Source organism: Bufo bufo, chromosome 2 (assembly GCF_905171765.1).
Source record: "Bufo bufo chromosome 2, aBufBuf1.1, whole genome shotgun sequence".
NCBI lineage: Eukaryota > Metazoa > Chordata > Amphibia > Anura > Bufonidae > Bufo > Bufo bufo.
The window spans coordinates 7,230,165-7,247,702 of NC_053390.1; the positions used below are offsets into that span (position 1 = coordinate 7,230,165).

Here is a 17,538-nt window from a genome sequence, read left to right on the forward strand (position 1 = left end):
GTTCCTTCACCAGGGAAGGAGCGGGTGATCTCTGCCCTGTCATTAAGTCTAGGGCATCTGAGGGTCACCACGGTTTTCTAGGTTCCTGTGTATGGGCATCTCTACCATCGAGAGGTGCCCATACGGATAGGAGTTAGGGCCAGGAGCAGAGTTTCATAGGTGGTGACCCTTTTCCTTCCCTAGCGGTGAGGCCTAGTGTATTTTCCCTTCCGTCTTTTGGTGTTCTCCCCTACTACATCCGTGACATTAAGGGGGTATAACTGCTGTGTGGGGACACTAAGGGGATATAACTACTGTGTGGGGACACTAAGGGGATATAACTACTGTGTGGGGACACTAAGGGGGTATAACTGCTGTGTGGGGGTACTAAGGGGATATAACTACTGTGTGGGGACACTAAGGGGGTATAACTACTGTGTGGGGACACTAAGGGGGTATAACTACTGTGTGGGGACACTAAGGGGATATAACTACTGTGTGGGGACACCAAGGGGATATGACTACTGTGTGGGGACACTAAGGGGTATAACTACTGTGTAAGGGACACTAAGGGGATATGACTACTGTGTGGGGACAAGAAGGAGACATAGCTACTGTGTGAAGGCACTAAGGGGATATAACTACTGTGTGAGGGCACTAAGGGGGTATAACTACTGTGTGGGGACACTAAGGGGATATGACTACTGTGTGGGGACACTAAGGGGGTATAACTACTGTGTGGGGACACTAAGGGGATAAAACTACTGTGTGGGGACACTAAGGGGATAAAACTACTGTGTGGGGACACTAAGGGGATATAACTACTATGTGGGGACAATAAGGGGATATAACTACTGTGTAAGGGACACTAAAAGGATATGACTACTGTGTGGGGACAATAAGGGGATATAACTACTGTGTGGGGGCACTAAGGGGATATAACTACTGTGTGAAGGCACTAAGGGGATATAACTACTGTGGGGGGACACTAAGGGGGTATAACTACTGTGTGGGGACACTAAGGAGATATAACTACTGTGGGGGGACACTAAGGGGGTATAACTAATGTGTGGGGACACTAAGGGGATATAACTACTGTGTGGGGACACTAAGAGGATATAACTACTGTGTGGGGACACTAAGGGGATATGACTACTGTGTGGGGACACTAAGGGGGTATAACTACTGTGTGGGGACACTAAGGGGATATAACTACTGTGTGGGAACACTAAGGGGATATAACTACTGTATGGGGGCACTAAGGAGACATAACTACTGTATGGAGGCACTAAGGGGATATAACTACTGTGTGGGGGCACTAAGGAGACATAACTACAGTGTGGAGGCACTAAGGGGGTATAACTACTGTGTGAGGACACTAAGGGTATTGGGCGGAGTGAGGCGTGTGCTTTAGCGCAGAAAAAAATGTATTCGCCTTATTTGACCTTTCTTTAACCCCTTAAGGACTTAGGACGTATCGGTACGGCATGGGTCCCGAGTCCTTAAGGACCCATGACGTACCGGTACGTCATAACTTGAAATCTGTATTCCGGCGCCCCAGGGGTTAATCGGAACGGGATTTCGGCTGAAATCATTCAGCCGGCATCCCGTAACAATGCAGGGGGGGGTCATTTGACCCCCCCGCATCGGCGATCGCAGAAAACCGCAGGTCAATTCAGACCTGCGGTTTGCTGCGCTTTGTGCAGTTTCTGATCCCCGCGGGCCCTGACCGCGGGGATCAGAAGCTTTAGTGTCCCTAAAATATATATTTTACACCCCCCCCTGCACCCCTGCATGATTTTTTGCCGGCGGGTGGTGCAGGGGGGGAGTTGTGGGCGGTGCGGGAGGCGGGCGGTGCGGCAGGCGGGATCGCGATCCCCCGCCCGCCTCCCCTTGTATAATCGTTGGCTTCTATTGGGTATACCAGGGTGCCAGCACATTGCTGGCACCCTGGTATAAACGGCTGACATCGATGATGCGATGTCAGCCGTTTAACCCTTTCCATACAGCGGTCCGTACGGACCGCTGTATGGAAAAAGTTAACAGCGCAGGGAGCTCCCTCCCTCTCCCATCGGGGGGCTGCTGTGCCTTTGCAGCCCCCCGATGGGAGAGGGAGAGAGCCCCCAGAGAGCCCCCCTCAGCCCTGTGCTTACCCTTCCCCGTCTGCGAAGTTCTGAGCAGACGGGGAAGGTTCCCATGGCAACTGGACGCCTCTCAGGCGTCCTGCTGTCCATGGTGCTGAACAGATCTGTGCTAAAGGCAGAGATCTGTTCAGACAAAGTGTAAGTAAAATACAGTACAAAAAACTATATGGTGTACTGTACTGTATTATACAGACATCAGACCCACTGGATCTTCAAGAACCAAGTGGGTCTGGGTAAAAAAAAAAGTGAAAAAAAGTAAAAATCCAAAAACACATTTATCACTGATTAAAAATGAAAAAAATAAAATTCCCTACACATGTTTGCTATCGCCGCGTCCGTAACGACCTGATCTATAAAACGGTCATGTTACTTTCCCCGCACGGTGAACGCCATAAAAATAAAAAAATAAAAACTATTAGGAAATTGAAATTTTGCCCACCTTACTTCCCAAAAAAGGTAATAAAAGTGATCAAAAAAGTCGCATGTACGCCAAAATAGTACCAATCAAACCGTCATCTCATCCCGCAAAAATCATACCCTACCCAAGATAATCGCCCAAAAACTGAAAAAACTATGGCTCTTAGACTATGGAAACACTAAAACATGATTCTTTTGGTTTCAAAAATGAAATCATTGTGTAAAACTTAAATAAATAAATAAAAAGTATACATATTAGGTATTGCCGCGTCCGTATCGACCGGCTCTATAAAAATATCACATGACCTAACCCCTCAGGTGACCACCGTAAAAAAATTTAAATTAAAACGGTGTAAAAAAAGCAATTTTTTGTCATCTTACGTCACAAAAAGTGTAATAGCAAGTGATCAAAAAGTCATATGCACCCCAAAATAGTGCCACTCAAACCGTCATCTCATCCCGCAAAAAATGAGACCCTACTTAAGATAATCGCCCAAAAACTGAAAAAACTATGGCTCTTAGACTATGGAGACACTAAAACATTTTTTTTGTTTTAAAAATGAAATCATTGTGTAAAACTTACATAAATAAAAAAAATTGTATACATATTAGGTATCGCCGCGTCCGTGACAACCTGCTCTATAAAATTACCACATGATCTAACCTCTCAGATGAATGTTGTAAATAACAAAAAAAAAAAAGTGCCAAAAAATCTATTTCTTGTTACCTTGCCGCACAAAAAAGTGTAATATAGAGCAACCAAAAATCATATGTACCCTAAACTAGTACCAACAAAACTGCCACCCTATCCCGTAGTTTCTTAAATGGGGTCACTTTTTTGGAGTTTCTACTCTAGGGGTGCATCAGGGGGGCTTCAAATGGGACATGGTGTCAAAAAAACCAGTCCAGCAAAATCTGCCTTCGAAAAACCGTATGGCATTCCTTTCCTTCTGCGCCCTGCCGTGTGCCCGTACAGCGGTTTACGACCACACATGGGGTGTTTCTGTAAACTACAGAATCAGGGCCATAAATAATGAGTTTTGTTTGGCTGTTAACCCTTGATTTGTAACTGGAAAAAAAATATTAAAATGGAAAATCTGCCAAAAAAGTGAAATTTTGAAATTGTATCTCTATTTTCCATTAAATCTTGTGCAACACCTAAAGGGTTAACAAAGTTTGTAAAATCAGTTTTGAATACCTTGAGGGGTGTAGTTTCTTAGATGGGGTCACTTTTATGGAGTTTCTACTCTAGGGGTGCATCAGGGGGGCTTCAAATGGGACATGGTGTCAAAAAAACTGTCCAGCAAAATCTGGCTTCCAAAAACCATACGGCGCACCTTTCACTCTACGCCCCGCTGTGTGGCCGTACAGTAGTTTACGGTCACATATGGGGTGTTTCTGTAAACGGCAGAGTCAGGGCAATAAAGATACAGTCTTGTTTGGCTGTTAACCCTTGCTTTGTTAGTGGAAAAAATGGGTTAAAATGGAAAATTAGGCAAAAAAAAGAAATTCGCAAATTTCATCCCCATTTGCCAATAACTCTTGTGCAACACCTAAAGTGTTAACGAAGTTTGTAAAATCAGTTTTGAATACCTTGAGGGGTGTAGTTTATAGAATGGGGTCATTTTTGGGCGGTTTCTATTATGTAAGCCTCGCAAAGTGACTTCAGACCTGTAGTGGTCCCTAAAAATTGGGTTTTTGTAAATTTCTGAAAAATTTCAAGATTTGCTTCTAAACTTCTAAGCCTTGTAACATCCCCAAAAAATAAAATATCATTCCCAAAATGCTACAAACATGAAGTAGACATATGGGGAATGTAAAGTAATCACAATTTTTGGGGGTATTACTATGTATTACAGAAGTAGAGAAACTGAAAGTTTGAAATTTGCTAATTTTTCTAAATTTTTGGTAAATATGGTATTTTTTTATGCAAAAAAATTAACTTTTTTGACCCAATTTTAGCAGTGTCATGAAGTACAATATGTGACGAAAAAACAATCTCAGAACGGCCTGGATAAGTCAATGCGTTTTAAAGTTATCACCACATAAAGTGACACTGGTCAGATTTGCAAAAAATGGCCAAGTCCTTAAGGTGAAATAGGGCTGAGTCCTTAAGGGGTTAAACTCCAGAGGTGTGATGTCACGAAAAAAGGAGGAGTCTCCAAGGTTATAGAAGGAACATCCTCCCTTACACAATAGTCACCTCCCAGGAGACAGGAATCTTTACAAGACACCTGACCTCAGACAAAGAGGAGCTCCTCACTGAGCCTGGGATATAGCATTTACCATGAGGCTCCCTGCTGAGCTCCGCCCCCTGCGCTGCACACATGACATCATCACAGGTCCTTCACCACCTCTCCTTCATTACTGAGCTCCGCCTCCAGCAATGATCACATGACGGTGACCTCATCACAGGTCCTTTACCTAAGCGTTCTTTTACTGTGAGCTCCGCCCCCTCTATTGCACTGATCACATGACTATGACATCTTCACAGGTCCTTCACCACCTCTTCTCCACTGCTAAGCCCTGCCCTCTGTACTGATCACATGACGGTGACGTCACCCCAGGTCCTTCAGCTCTGGCAGTGCAGCAGATACTGGGCAGGTCCTGGTCGGTAGTCAGGGCTCTTGTTCTCTCTGGTATCAGCCATTCCTCCAGCCTGCAGGTAAGATGAGCTGTGAGGAGACAGTGTGGTGGAGAGCTCAGACATGTCACCTCTGGAGATTCTCCTCCATTACACACAAGGAATCCTTCTCCGCTCCTCAGATTAGTATGATGGGGGAGGAGTAGTGGGGATAGTGGGGGTTGTCATCATTCGCTGGCCCCTGACTGTCCTGGTGAGGGGCCCCTGCCTCCAGGGGGAGAATGAATGGAGCGGGGCCCGGCCTGAGCTCAGCTCTCTCCAGTCTCTTCTCTAGGAGTTGTGGACACAGCTGAGCACAGCCCAGAGGTGGGACCTGCATCTACCAGACATTTATCTCCTGTGGAGCCACCAGAGATCTCCATGTTGGGGTCCCTGGAATCCATGTGGTGGGGGCTCTGAGAAACGGGGCCCCTCCAGGCTCAGGAAGTGCGGTTCTGGAGGTGACATCTGGTCTTGTCCCCTGGATGATTTCCTCTCCTCTTCTCATAAAGGCGCCTGCAGTACTAGAAGCCTCCAGCTCCTCCAGTTCTCTCCTCTTCTCCTGAATGACCACCAAGGATGGACAGGAAGGAGATCAGCAGAAGAATATTAGACCTCACCTTGGAGATCATCTCCCTGCTGAGCGGAGAGGTAAACGTTTCTAGATTTCTCTCCTCTGTATTGTATTCTGTAACAAGTCAGACATCGGGGAGGAGAATCCATCATAGGAAGTGATAGGAAGAGTCCAGGGTCCTGGAGAACGGCCTCCAGACCTTCCAAGTGATGGAGAACCTGGAGATCAGCCCCCAATATGGTGAGTGATGTGTCATGTGACCAGTGACCAATAGTCATGTTGTAGGAGCCATGAGGAGGTAAGTAGGCACGTTGTACCAGGAGGAGAGGGCCGGAGGAGAGCACATGGCCCCTGAAGGGTTTATTCCCTAAGTGTCTCTCTCCATCCACAGGAGTACACAATAGTGAAGAAGACATCGGGGGACTGTGTGACTCCCATCATCCATCTCCAGGAGTCAGGAGGGCGGAGCAGGACCCCTCCCCCCATCACAGAGCCTCCCCCTCACCCCCTGATACATGAGCAGAAGATCCTAGAACTCACCCACAAGATGATGGAGCTGCTGACTGGAGAGGTGACACTGCTGGGAATGCTGGGAAATTCTCCAGTAACAGCACTGGAGGGGTCTGGGTGATGACGGTGTCATTGTGTTGTCAGGTTCCTATAAGGTGTCAGGACGTCACTGTCTATTTCTCCATGGAGGAGTGGGAGTATATAGAAGGCCACAAGGACCTGTACAAGGAGGCCATGATGGAGGAGCACCAGCCTCTTATATCACAGGGTAAGAGCCGTCATGTGCAGTGTATACACGTGTGGGCAGTGACATGTAATGGAGGAGCACCAGCCTCTTATAACACAAGGTAGGAGCCGTCATGTGCAGTGTATACACGTGTGTGCAGGGACATGTAATGGAGGAGCACCAGCCTCTTATATCACAGGGTAAGACCCGTCATGTGCAGTGTATACACGTGTGTGCAGTGACATGTAATGGAGGAGCACCAGCCTCTTATATCACAAGGTAAGACCCGTCATGTGCAGTGTATACACGTGTGTGCAGTGACATGTAATGGAGGAACACCAGCCTCTTATATCTCAAGGTAAGAGCCGTCATGTGCAGTGTATACACGTGTGTGCAGTGACATGTAATGGAGGAGCACCAGCCTCTTATATCACAAGGTAAGAGCCGTCATGTGCAGTGTATACACGTGTGTGCAGTGACATGTAATGGAGGAGCACCAGCCTCTTATATCACAGGGTAAGAGCCGTCATGTGCAGTGTATACACGTGAGTGCAGTGACATGTAATGGAGGAGCACCGGCCTCTTATATCACAAGGTAAGAGCCGTCATGTGCAGTGTATACACGTGTGTGCAGTGACATGTAATGGAGGAGCACCAGCCTCTTATATCACAAGGTAAGAGCCGTCATGTGCAGTGTATACACGTGTGTGCAGTGACATGTAATGGAGGAGCACCAGCCTCTTATATCACAGGGTAAGAGCCGTCATGTGCAGTGTATACACGTGTGTGCAGTGACATGTAATGGAGGAACACCAGCCTCTTATATCTCAAGGTAAGAGCCGTCATGTGCAGTGTATACACGTGTGTGCAGTGACATGTAATGGAGGAGCACCAGCCTCTTATATCACAAGGTAAGACCCGTCATGTGCAGTGTATACACGTGTGTGCAGTGACATGTAATGGAGGAGCATCAGCCTCTTATATCACAAGGTAAGACCCGTCATGTGCAGTGTATACACAAGTGTGCAGTGACATGTGATGGAGGAGCACCAGCCTCTTATATCACAAGGTAAGACCCGTCATGTGCAGTGTATACACGTGTGTGCAGTGACATGTAATGGAGGAGCACCAGCCTCTTATATCACAAGGTAAGAGCCGTCATGTGCAGTGTATACACGTGTGTGCAGTGACATGTGATGGAGAAGCACCAGCCTCTTATATCACAAGGTAAAACCTGTCATGTGCAGTGTATACACGTGTGTGCAGTGACATGTAATGGAGGAGCACCAGCCTCTTATATCACAAGGTAAAAGCTGTCATGTGCCGTGTATACACGTGTGTGCAGTGACATGTGATGGAGAAGCACCAGCCTCTTATATCACAAGGTAAAACCTGTCATGTGCAGTGTATACACGTGTGTGCAGTGACATGTAATGGAGGAGCACCAGCCTGTTATATCACAAGGTAAGAGCCGTCATGTGCAGTGTATACACGTGTGTGCAGTGACATGTAATGGAGGAGCACCAGCCTGTTATATCACAAGGTAAGAGCCGTCATGTGCAGTGTATACACGTGAGTGCAGTGACATGTAATGGAGGAGCACCGGCCTCTTATATCACAAGGTAAGAGCCGTCATGTGCAGTGTATACACGTGTGTGCAGTGACATGTAATGGAGGAGCACCAGCCTCTTATATCACAAGGTAAGAGCCGTCATGTGCAGTGTATACACGTGTGTGCAGTGACATGTAATGGAGGAGCACCAGCCTCTTATATCACAGGGTAAGAGCCGTCATGTGCAGTGTATACACGTGTGTGCAGTGACATGTAATGGAGGAGCACCAGCCTCTTATATCACAAGGTAAGAGCCGTCATGTGCAGTGTATACACGTGTGTGCAGTGACATGTAATGGAGGAGCACCAGCCTCTTATATCACAAGGTAAGACCCGTCATGTGCAGTGTATACACGTGTGTGCAGTGACATGTAATGGAGGAGCACCAGCCTCTTATATCACAAGGTAAGACCCGTCATGTGCAGTGTATACACGTGTGCGCAGTGACATGTAATGGAGGAGCACCAGCCTCTTATATCACAAGGTAAGAGCCGTCATGTGCAGTGTATACACGTGTGTGCAGTGACATGTAATGGAGGCCATGTGTTCAGTCACTGTGTGCTTGTGTCTCCACAGATGGATCCAGGAGGAGAAATCCACCAGATAGATGTCCCCGTCCTCTGTATTCCCAGGACTGTCCAGAGGAGAAGCTCCCAGAGAACCCTCAGGTAGATGGAGCTGAGCCCTATACACATCTATATAGGGGGGTCCTGCAGTCATAGAGGGGTCATAGATGGTGGGGGTCTCTTCTGTGGATCTGTTAGATTTCCCACCTGTCTGCTGTATTGTCCTGAATTGTTACAGATGACAAATCAGGGGGAAGATCTGACTGATATTAAAGTGGAGGATGAAGAAGAGCGGATGATGGGCGATCCCCCGTGTAAGAGTGAGGTGGAGGAGGACGCTCCAGGAGATGTCACCACAGGTATGGAGTAATGAATGGAGAAAGTTACTACAGAGGTTTCATAGAGGGATTTGCCCAAGAACATTGGTTATAAAATTGTAAATCCCATGTATTTCCGGGGTGATCACAGCGCTGTGCAGACTGTAGATCCCCCTGGGCTCCTGGCCTCAGGATGTCTCCTTCCACGCACAATAGGCCAGGTCCAGTCCAGATCAGTGAACTGGCTTTTTTTGTTACAGCAGAGTTTATGGAGTGTCCACGTTCTTCAGGTAATCTCTTCTCCTGCGCATGCACAGCATTTCTAATGAGCTGCAGCAGAGAAGAGAAATGGCGCATTCACTGAACAATCACATTCATGAGAGGAGGACGCCGTTCCCTGACACAGTCCGTTGTGGACTTCTACACATTCTCACCCACAGATAGAAGAGCCACAATAGGAGTAATGACAGCGAGATACTGTGTGCAGAACCGTAAAACACATGTAACTCGTGTTCATGGCGCCCCCTTCAGGATCAGGTTCTGACTTGGTCCCACATCTACATAACACACCTGGCAGTGATACCCTGTGTTATGTATGTGCAGGAGGGGGTTGTGAAGGCACAGAAGTCCTCCTAGTCATGGACTAGACAGGGTTGACAAAGGACGGCTGCCGCATGCAGTCTAAAACCCCCGGCCCTCATCAGACCATCGTCACATGGCCGTCCGGTGATGAAAACCTTCTACCCTTATTGGACAGGATGACACAAAGGCTGAGGCCTGGATTAAAGCACCTTTGTTGGTGATGGGTAGGTCCGTCCGAGATGGTTCCCATGCCACACTAGCTCTATGTACCGCACAATAGTATATGAGGAGATCTTGTGTGGAAGAAAGGAATCAATGACTTGCGGAGGATGGAGGACATATAGCTCTACCTCATAACTCCAGCATTGGCAGAGGTGGCGGCTGGAGAACAGATACGACTCCAGGGTGAGGATTATTCAGTTACTATCTCCCGGCCTGCCCCCCGTCCCCCCCATGTATAATGGTGGTGGAAGATCAGAGAGTTATTGGATATCGAGGGGTGGACGAATGGTTATCTGTGTAAATTAGAGGGGTTCGAGAGTTGGACCCATAAAGGCACAGGATGTATATCTCAGCTGTACGATACTGGGGCTTAGATCAGAACACCACCGTGCGATCTCTACATCTGTCTCCTCCACGTCACAGCAGATGCCTCCTGTACTCTGTCTCCTGCCTGTAGCTCTTCACTGACTGTCTAAGGCATTCCTCCGCAGGACCTGAAATAATGGGATGTGGACGAGGCCCACTTACCTCTGAATAATGGGGTGCGGTCTGGGAGGTTGTACCGCCACTGTCCTTACATGGAGCACGTGGTTGTGACATGGGGTCTATAAGACTCCACAGCTGCCTGGCTCCTGAAGCAGCTCTTAACCATATGTGTCGTCCTGCAGAGCCTTGAGCTTTGGGCGGAAGTTTTTGTCTATGGATTTCCGGTGACTGACTGCGTAAAACGAGCTATTGCTAAAGCGCTGTACCTGACCCGCAATCTAAAGCGCTGTACCTGACCCGTAATCTAAAGCGCTGTACCTGACCCGTAATCTAAAGCGCTGTACCTGACCCGTAATCTAAAGCGCTGTACCTGACCCGCAATCTAAAGCGCTGTACCTGACCCGTAATCTAAAGCGCTGTACCTGACCCGTAATCTAAAGCTCTGTACCTGACCCGTAATCTAAAGCTCTGTACCTGACCCGTAATCTAAAGCTCTGTACCTGACCCGTAATCTAAAGCTCTGTACCTGACCCGTAATCTAAAGCTCTGTACCTGACCCGTAATCTAAAGCTCTGTACCCGACCCGTAATCTAAAGCGCTGTACCTGACCCGTAATCTAAAGCTCTGTACCTGACCCGTAATCTATAGCGCTGTACCTGACCTGTAATCTAAAGCTCTGTACCTGACCCGTAATCTAAAGCTTTGTGCCTGACCCATAATCTAAAGCGCTGTACCTGACCCGTAATCTAAAGCTCTGTACCTGACCCGTAATCTATAGCGCTGTACCTGACCCGTAATCTAAAGCTCTGTACCTGACCCGTAATCTATAGCGCTGTACCTGACCTGTAATCTAAAGCTCTGTACCTGACCCGTAATCTAAAGCTTTGTGCCTGACCCATAATCTAAAGCGCTGTACCTGACCCGTAATCTAAAGCTCTGTACCTGACCCGTAATCTATAGCGCTGTACCTGACCCGTAATCTAAAGCTCTGTACCTGACCCATAATCTATAGCGCTGTACCTGACCCGTAATCTAAAGCGCTGTACCTGACCCGTAATCTAAAGCGCTGTGCCTGACCCGTAATCTAAAGCGCTGTGCCTGACCCGTAATCTAAAGCGCTGTGCCTGACCCGTAATCTAAAGCGCTGTGCCTGACCCGTAATCTAAAGCGCTGTGCCTGACCCGTAATCTAAAGCGCTGTGCCTGACCCGTAATCTAAAGCGCTGAGCCTGACCCGTAATCTAAAGCGCTGTGCCTGACCCGTAATCTAAAGCGCTGTGCCTGACCCGTAATCTAAAGCGCTGTGCCTGACCCGTAATCTAAAGCGCTGTACCTGACCCGGAATCTGGTAGGTAAATATTGGATCCAGACGGCGTTGATGGGAAGAGGAGTTTATATGAAGAGAGATAATCTCACAAAATTTGAGAAGCAGCAGGATTGTGGCCAGGCCTGGCTTGTCATTCCCTTCTTGTGAATCGGGGCTGGATCGGCAGTGTAGGAGTTGGCGGTATACTTGCACTACACAGTGATGAGGCCATGGGCTTGGAGACCTAAAGGGGGGGGGGGTCTCCACGTGAATACACTGAACGCCTTCTTTAGGCCTCTTGCACACGACCGTATGCCGTCCGAGACATACAGTCCGTAAGCAGGCCATATGTTCTGGAGCGGCATTGATCGTGCGCACAGGAGCGCACAGCCTCATAGATTACAATGATGCTGTGCACGTTGGGCCGCCCGCAGGACTAATGTCCCGCACTCATATGATCGTGTGCAAGGGCCCTTACACTGCAGCAATTAAACTGTGCTTCACATTCACACATAAATGGACTCTGACACTACACCGGGCGTCATAGAGGCTGGCAGGTTCCCTTTAACCCCTCCAGGATCCTGCGTTTTTTCTGTTTTTGCATTTTTATTTTTCACTCCTTGCCTTCCCGGAGCAATAACTTTTTTATTTTTCCATTCACATAGCTGTATGAGGCCTTGTTTTTTGTGGGACAAGTTTGGGGGATCAGTATGATTATGGCGATAACACATTTATATAGTTTTTCTTGTGTTTTAATATTGAAAAAAAATAAAAACTGTGGGAGACAATATTTTTATTCTTTGCATCTTCATATTCTGACCCTCATAACTTTTTTATAGTAATGTCTACACAGCTATATGCAGACTTTTTGCAGGGCGATCTATAGTTCTTATTGATACTACTTTGGAGTGTGTGACTTTTTGTTCACTTTTTATTCCGTTTTATTGGGGAGGGGGAGGTGAAGTGACAAAAAAAATGGTAAATTTACCTTTTTTTTTTTCGTTACGCCATTCACTATATGGGATAAATATTTTTGGATTTTAATAGTGCGGCAATGCCCATAGTGTTTAATTTTTCTATTTATTTTATTATTCTAGGGAAACTAGGTAACTACAACATACAATCAATTAGATTGGCTCTTGTATTCTGTAATGAATATCTGTGCATTACAGAATGCAGGATTTAGTATTACAAAGCAATAAATGCAATCAGCTCACCGCCTTTGTAAGTCCTCAGTGCACAGATCCTTAGGGGAAGCCAATCCACTCTAGAAACAGAGTAGCAGGTCCAGCTCTCAGGTCTGGAAAAAAAAACATAATTTATTTTAATTTAAAATATATATTTTTTAAAGTTCAAAAATGGCACACAGCAGGACATCTCCCCAAGGTTTTATTCAAGACCAAAGTGCTGGACCCACCACTTTGTTTCTACACAGGATTCAGTATATTCCAGTGCAGTGCTGCCAACTGTAGGCCTGTATTGGAATATATTAATAATCAGTCTGGAAGCATTGTAAATGCTCAGGCCTATTACTGGTAAGGGATGCCTTCCCCGATCTCAGCCAGGTGAAGACAATACGGCTTCTGGTTTTAGCGCTGCTAGATGCCGTGGTCACATTTGACCATGGCATCAGAGAGGTTAAATGTCAGCGATTAGCATTACGGCCGATCGCAGACATTAGCCCCAGGCTTTTGCTGTGTAAACCAGCTGAAACCAGGTGGTTATGTATGGCTCCCACTGTGCTCATGAGTGGGCAACATCTTTAAAGACCAGACTTATGCTGTACATTGGAGGTCCGGAAAGGGTTAAAGCTTTGTGCATGTGCAGTTTTTGATGCAGTTAATTGAGCCAAAGCCAGGAGTGGATTCAGAATAAATGTCTTATTTCTCTCCTTTGTGCTGGATCCTCTTCCAGCCTAATAGGAATGTTATAAGTTTGTCCACTCTGTGGTCTGAAAAAAAAATCTGCATGTTTTCTTTAGCTTTGTTAGAAATGTCTCTATGTTGCATTGTGAACAAAATAATCATGACATCCATTTTTCATCTTTATAGATCCCAGTAAGAATTCTGAGGGAAACTTCATGTTATCGCTAACCTATAAAGCAGAAGATGAGGACATCATGCAGTGCTCTTCAGGAGAAAACCTCATTACCTTTAATGTACATGCAGGACTTCACAGCACAGATCTGTCATATAATCCGCCTAATCATGAGGAACCTTCTCCTGACCAGTCACATATTGTTACCCCAAATACAAGTCAGAAATGGGGTCAAAGGTTTCAGGGTGTTGAACGGTTCATAAAAAGCTCAGGCATTTCTAAACAAGAATATGGTTCTGGTGGAACTCACACTGGGGAAAAGCCATACTCCTGCTTAGAATGTGGGAAATGCTTTAAAGAGAAATCAAGTTTTGTTACACATGAGAGAATTCACACAGGAGAAAAGCCATATTCTTGTTCAGAATGTGGGAAATGTTTTAGAAATAAATCACATCTTGTTGCACATGATAGGAGAATTCATAAACGGGAAAAGCCATATTCATGTTCAGAATGTGGAAAATATTTTGCACAGAAATCAAATCTTGTTGCACATGAGAGAAGTCACACAGGAGAGAAACCATATTCATGTTCAGAATGCGGGAAATGTTTTACACAAAAATCCGCTCTTGTTACACATGAGAGAAGTCACACAGGAGAGAAGCCGTATTCATGTTCAGAATGTGAGAAATGTTTTGCAATTAAAGCAAATCTTCTTAGACATAAGAGAAGCCACACAGGAGAGAAGCCATATTCCTGTTCAGAATGTGGGGAAATTTTTATTACCAAAGCAAGACTTGGTCATCATCAGACAATTCACAGAGGAGAAAAACCATATTCTTGTCCAGAATGTGGGAAGTGCTTCACAGCTATATCAGATCTTGTTAAACATAAGAGAATTCACACAGGAGAGAAGCCATATTCGTGTTCTGAATGCGGGAAATGTTTTACACAAAAATCAACTCTGGTGACACATGAGAGAAGTCACACAGGAGAGAAGCTTTATTCTTGTTCAGAATGTGAGAAATGTTTTGCTGCTAAAGCAAATCTTGTTAGACATAAGCGGAGAAATCACACAGGAGAGATGCCATATTCATGTTCAGTATGTGGAAAGTGCTTCACAGATAACTCTGGTCTTGTTAAACACGTGAGACGTCACATGGGAGAGAAGCCATTTTCATGTTCAGAATGTGGGAAATGTTTTACAGATAAATCAAATTTTATTAGACATCAGAGAATTCACACAGGAGAGAAACCATATTCATGTTCAGAATGTGGGAAATGTTTTATTACTAAAGAACAACTTGGGAATCATCAAAAAATTCACACAGGAGAGAAACCATTTTCATGTTCAGAATGTGGAAAATGTTTTATTATTAAAGCCAGACTTAGGGAACATCAGCGAATTCATACAGGAGAGAAACCATATTCATGTTCAGAATGTGGGCTAGGTTTTATTACTAAAGAACAACTTTCGAATCATCAGAGAAGTCACACAGGAGAGAAGCCATTTTCATGTTCAGAATGTGGGAAATGTTTTATTACTAAAGGAAGACTTAGGGGTCATCAGAGAAGTCACACAGGAGAGAAACCATATTCATGTTCAGAATGTGGGAAGCGTTTTACACAAAAATCAGATCTTGTTATACACGAGAGAATTCACACAGGAGAGAAACCATATTCATGTTCAGAATGTGGGAAATGTTTTATTACTAAATTCAAACTTAGAGATCATCAGAGAAGTCACAAAGGGGAGGCGCCATCTTGATGTTCTAAATGTATAAAATGTTTTACTAGGAAATCAAGATTTAAAATTTAGCAGAGAATCCGTGTACAGATGAAACCATATTATTGTATGGATTGTGGGACAGGCTGTAAAAGCAAAACAGAATAAAAGAAATGTACCATATTGGGTTATTTATAGATATTAAACAGTCAATAAGAAGATTTATTTTTTTGGGTGGAATTAGCATGGATCTCCAAGATGACCAAATTATATTTCTCTGAGGTCAACTGAGAGAAGCATCCATGGAGGAAAAGTAATGTGTGTATAAAGAAGAGGAGTCTCGTTTACCTCCAGAGCAGAGAAGATGAATTGTCCCCATGAACCTTGCTTCTTATCTCTGTATTCAGACCTCCACCAACACTGCGGGGAGTCCAGTGTGACATGGGGAGAAGTAACAACACTCCATGGAATTGTTTTATAACGTATGTGGACATATTCATATTTCATCTTCATCCAAACAGTATTTACAGATAAAATAAACTCTTCTATTTTTTCCACGACAGCATCACCATTGTCACTGACAGACATTGTCTTCTTGGCTCATATTATACTTTCTCCTAGCGCTGTGACCTTTATTGCTCCTACAGACTAACCCTCCTGTGCGGAGACAGTGATATTGGTGGTATGATGACTATATCACTGATTTATCTGACCAGGTGATCTGTGATAATTAACCCCATATGTACATTCCTGCGGTTTAATAGTAAACCTATCTAGATACTGGAGCTGAGTGATACACTACTCATAAAAAGTTAGGGATATTTGGATTTCAGGTACTATTTATGGAAAATGTAAAAAGTTTACGCTACAATGATATTATATCAGGAAAGTCGGACATTCAAGTGGAAGCAGCAATGGTGATAGCCTCATCTCAAACAATTTATTGAAACAAAAGCCAACACCAGTGGTAGGTATACATAGTAAAATGAACTGTGCTGGTCAATGACCGGAAAATCCCTATAGGGTTCCTACCTATAAATTTAAAACAACAACTTTATTAATGCCATTAAAACACCAACCTTGGTTGGGGGAGTGTTAGGAGTGCGATTTTAGGCAGGCAGGGTAAAGCGAGCAATGTAATAGTGGCTCAATAATAGAAGCCACACACAGTACATAGGGTACGGATAAGTGTGCAAGTTCCCAGTGTCTAAGAGGGTCCGTGTTTATCAAGTGGTTCAGACTGCGACATACCTGCTTCCACGTCGCAGTGGGCAGGTCCATGTCTGTGTGATAGGTGATAGTGTATTAAATATTGGGGAGTGTGACCTAATAGGGTCACCCCTATTTTCACACTAACACGTGCATATTGGAAGACTAGTAATAGTAGGAAGCACAAGCTCCTTTCTATCGAACACACACAGGGTTGTCCAGGAATATAATATTAGTATTACACACGGCCATTAAAAACACTGATAGACCAACCAAGGTCACTTTTGTGGCATGATTTGATAAGGCTCCAATATCAATAATAGAGCACCGCTAAGTCCCCGTATCTAGCCTGATAGTTTTATTTCAGTTAGAATAGGTTGGTGTTTTAATGGCATTAATAAAGTTATTGTTTTACATTTATAGGTAGGACCCCTATAGGGATTTTTCGGTCATTGACTGGCATAGTTCTTTTTGGTATATATCCCGAGGGTCTTAACCAGGGCCCATTCAGAGGTATGCATAGAAACATAGTTTATAAGGCTGAAAAATGACATCTGTCCATCCAGTTCGGCCTGTTATCCTGCAAGTTGATCCAGAGGAAGGCAAAAAAAAAACTCCTGTGAGGTAGAAGCTAATTTTACTCCAATCAGGCATCAGAATAACTCCCTGGATCATTGAGCCCTCTCTAGTAACTATAACATGTAATATCATTACACTCCAGAAATACATCCAAACCCCTCTTGAACTTTTTTAGTGAACTCACCATCACCACCTCCTCAGACAGAGAGTTCCATAGTTTCACTGCTCTTACCGTAAAGAGTCCATAGTCTCACTGCTCTTACAGTAAAGAGTCCATAGTCTCACTGCTCTTACAGTAGAGTCCATAGTATCAGTGCTCTTACAGTAAAGAGTCCCATAGTCTCAGTGCTCTTACAGTAGAGGCCATAGTCTCAGTGCTCTTACAGTAGAGGCCATAGTCTCAGTGCTCTTACAGTAAAGAGTCCAT

The 17,538-nt window shown here is 45.0% G+C and overlaps 1 protein-coding gene across 1 annotated transcript in view; it reads left to right on the plus strand.

Moving 5' to 3' along the window:
* Positions 1–15,729, plus strand: part of LOC120989493 (zinc finger protein 585A-like) — a 153,379-nt gene extending 137,650 nt beyond the window's left edge. Inside the window, exons 8-9 of the mRNA XM_040417630.1 lie at positions 8,959–9,010; positions 13,615–15,729. Of these exons, the coding sequence (XP_040273564.1) occupies positions 8,959–9,010; positions 13,615–15,365 (1,803 nt within the window). The 3' untranslated portion in view covers positions 15,366–15,729. The remainder of the gene's footprint in view (positions 1–8,958; positions 9,011–13,614) is intronic.
* Positions 15,730–17,538: the final 1,809 nt, after the last annotated feature.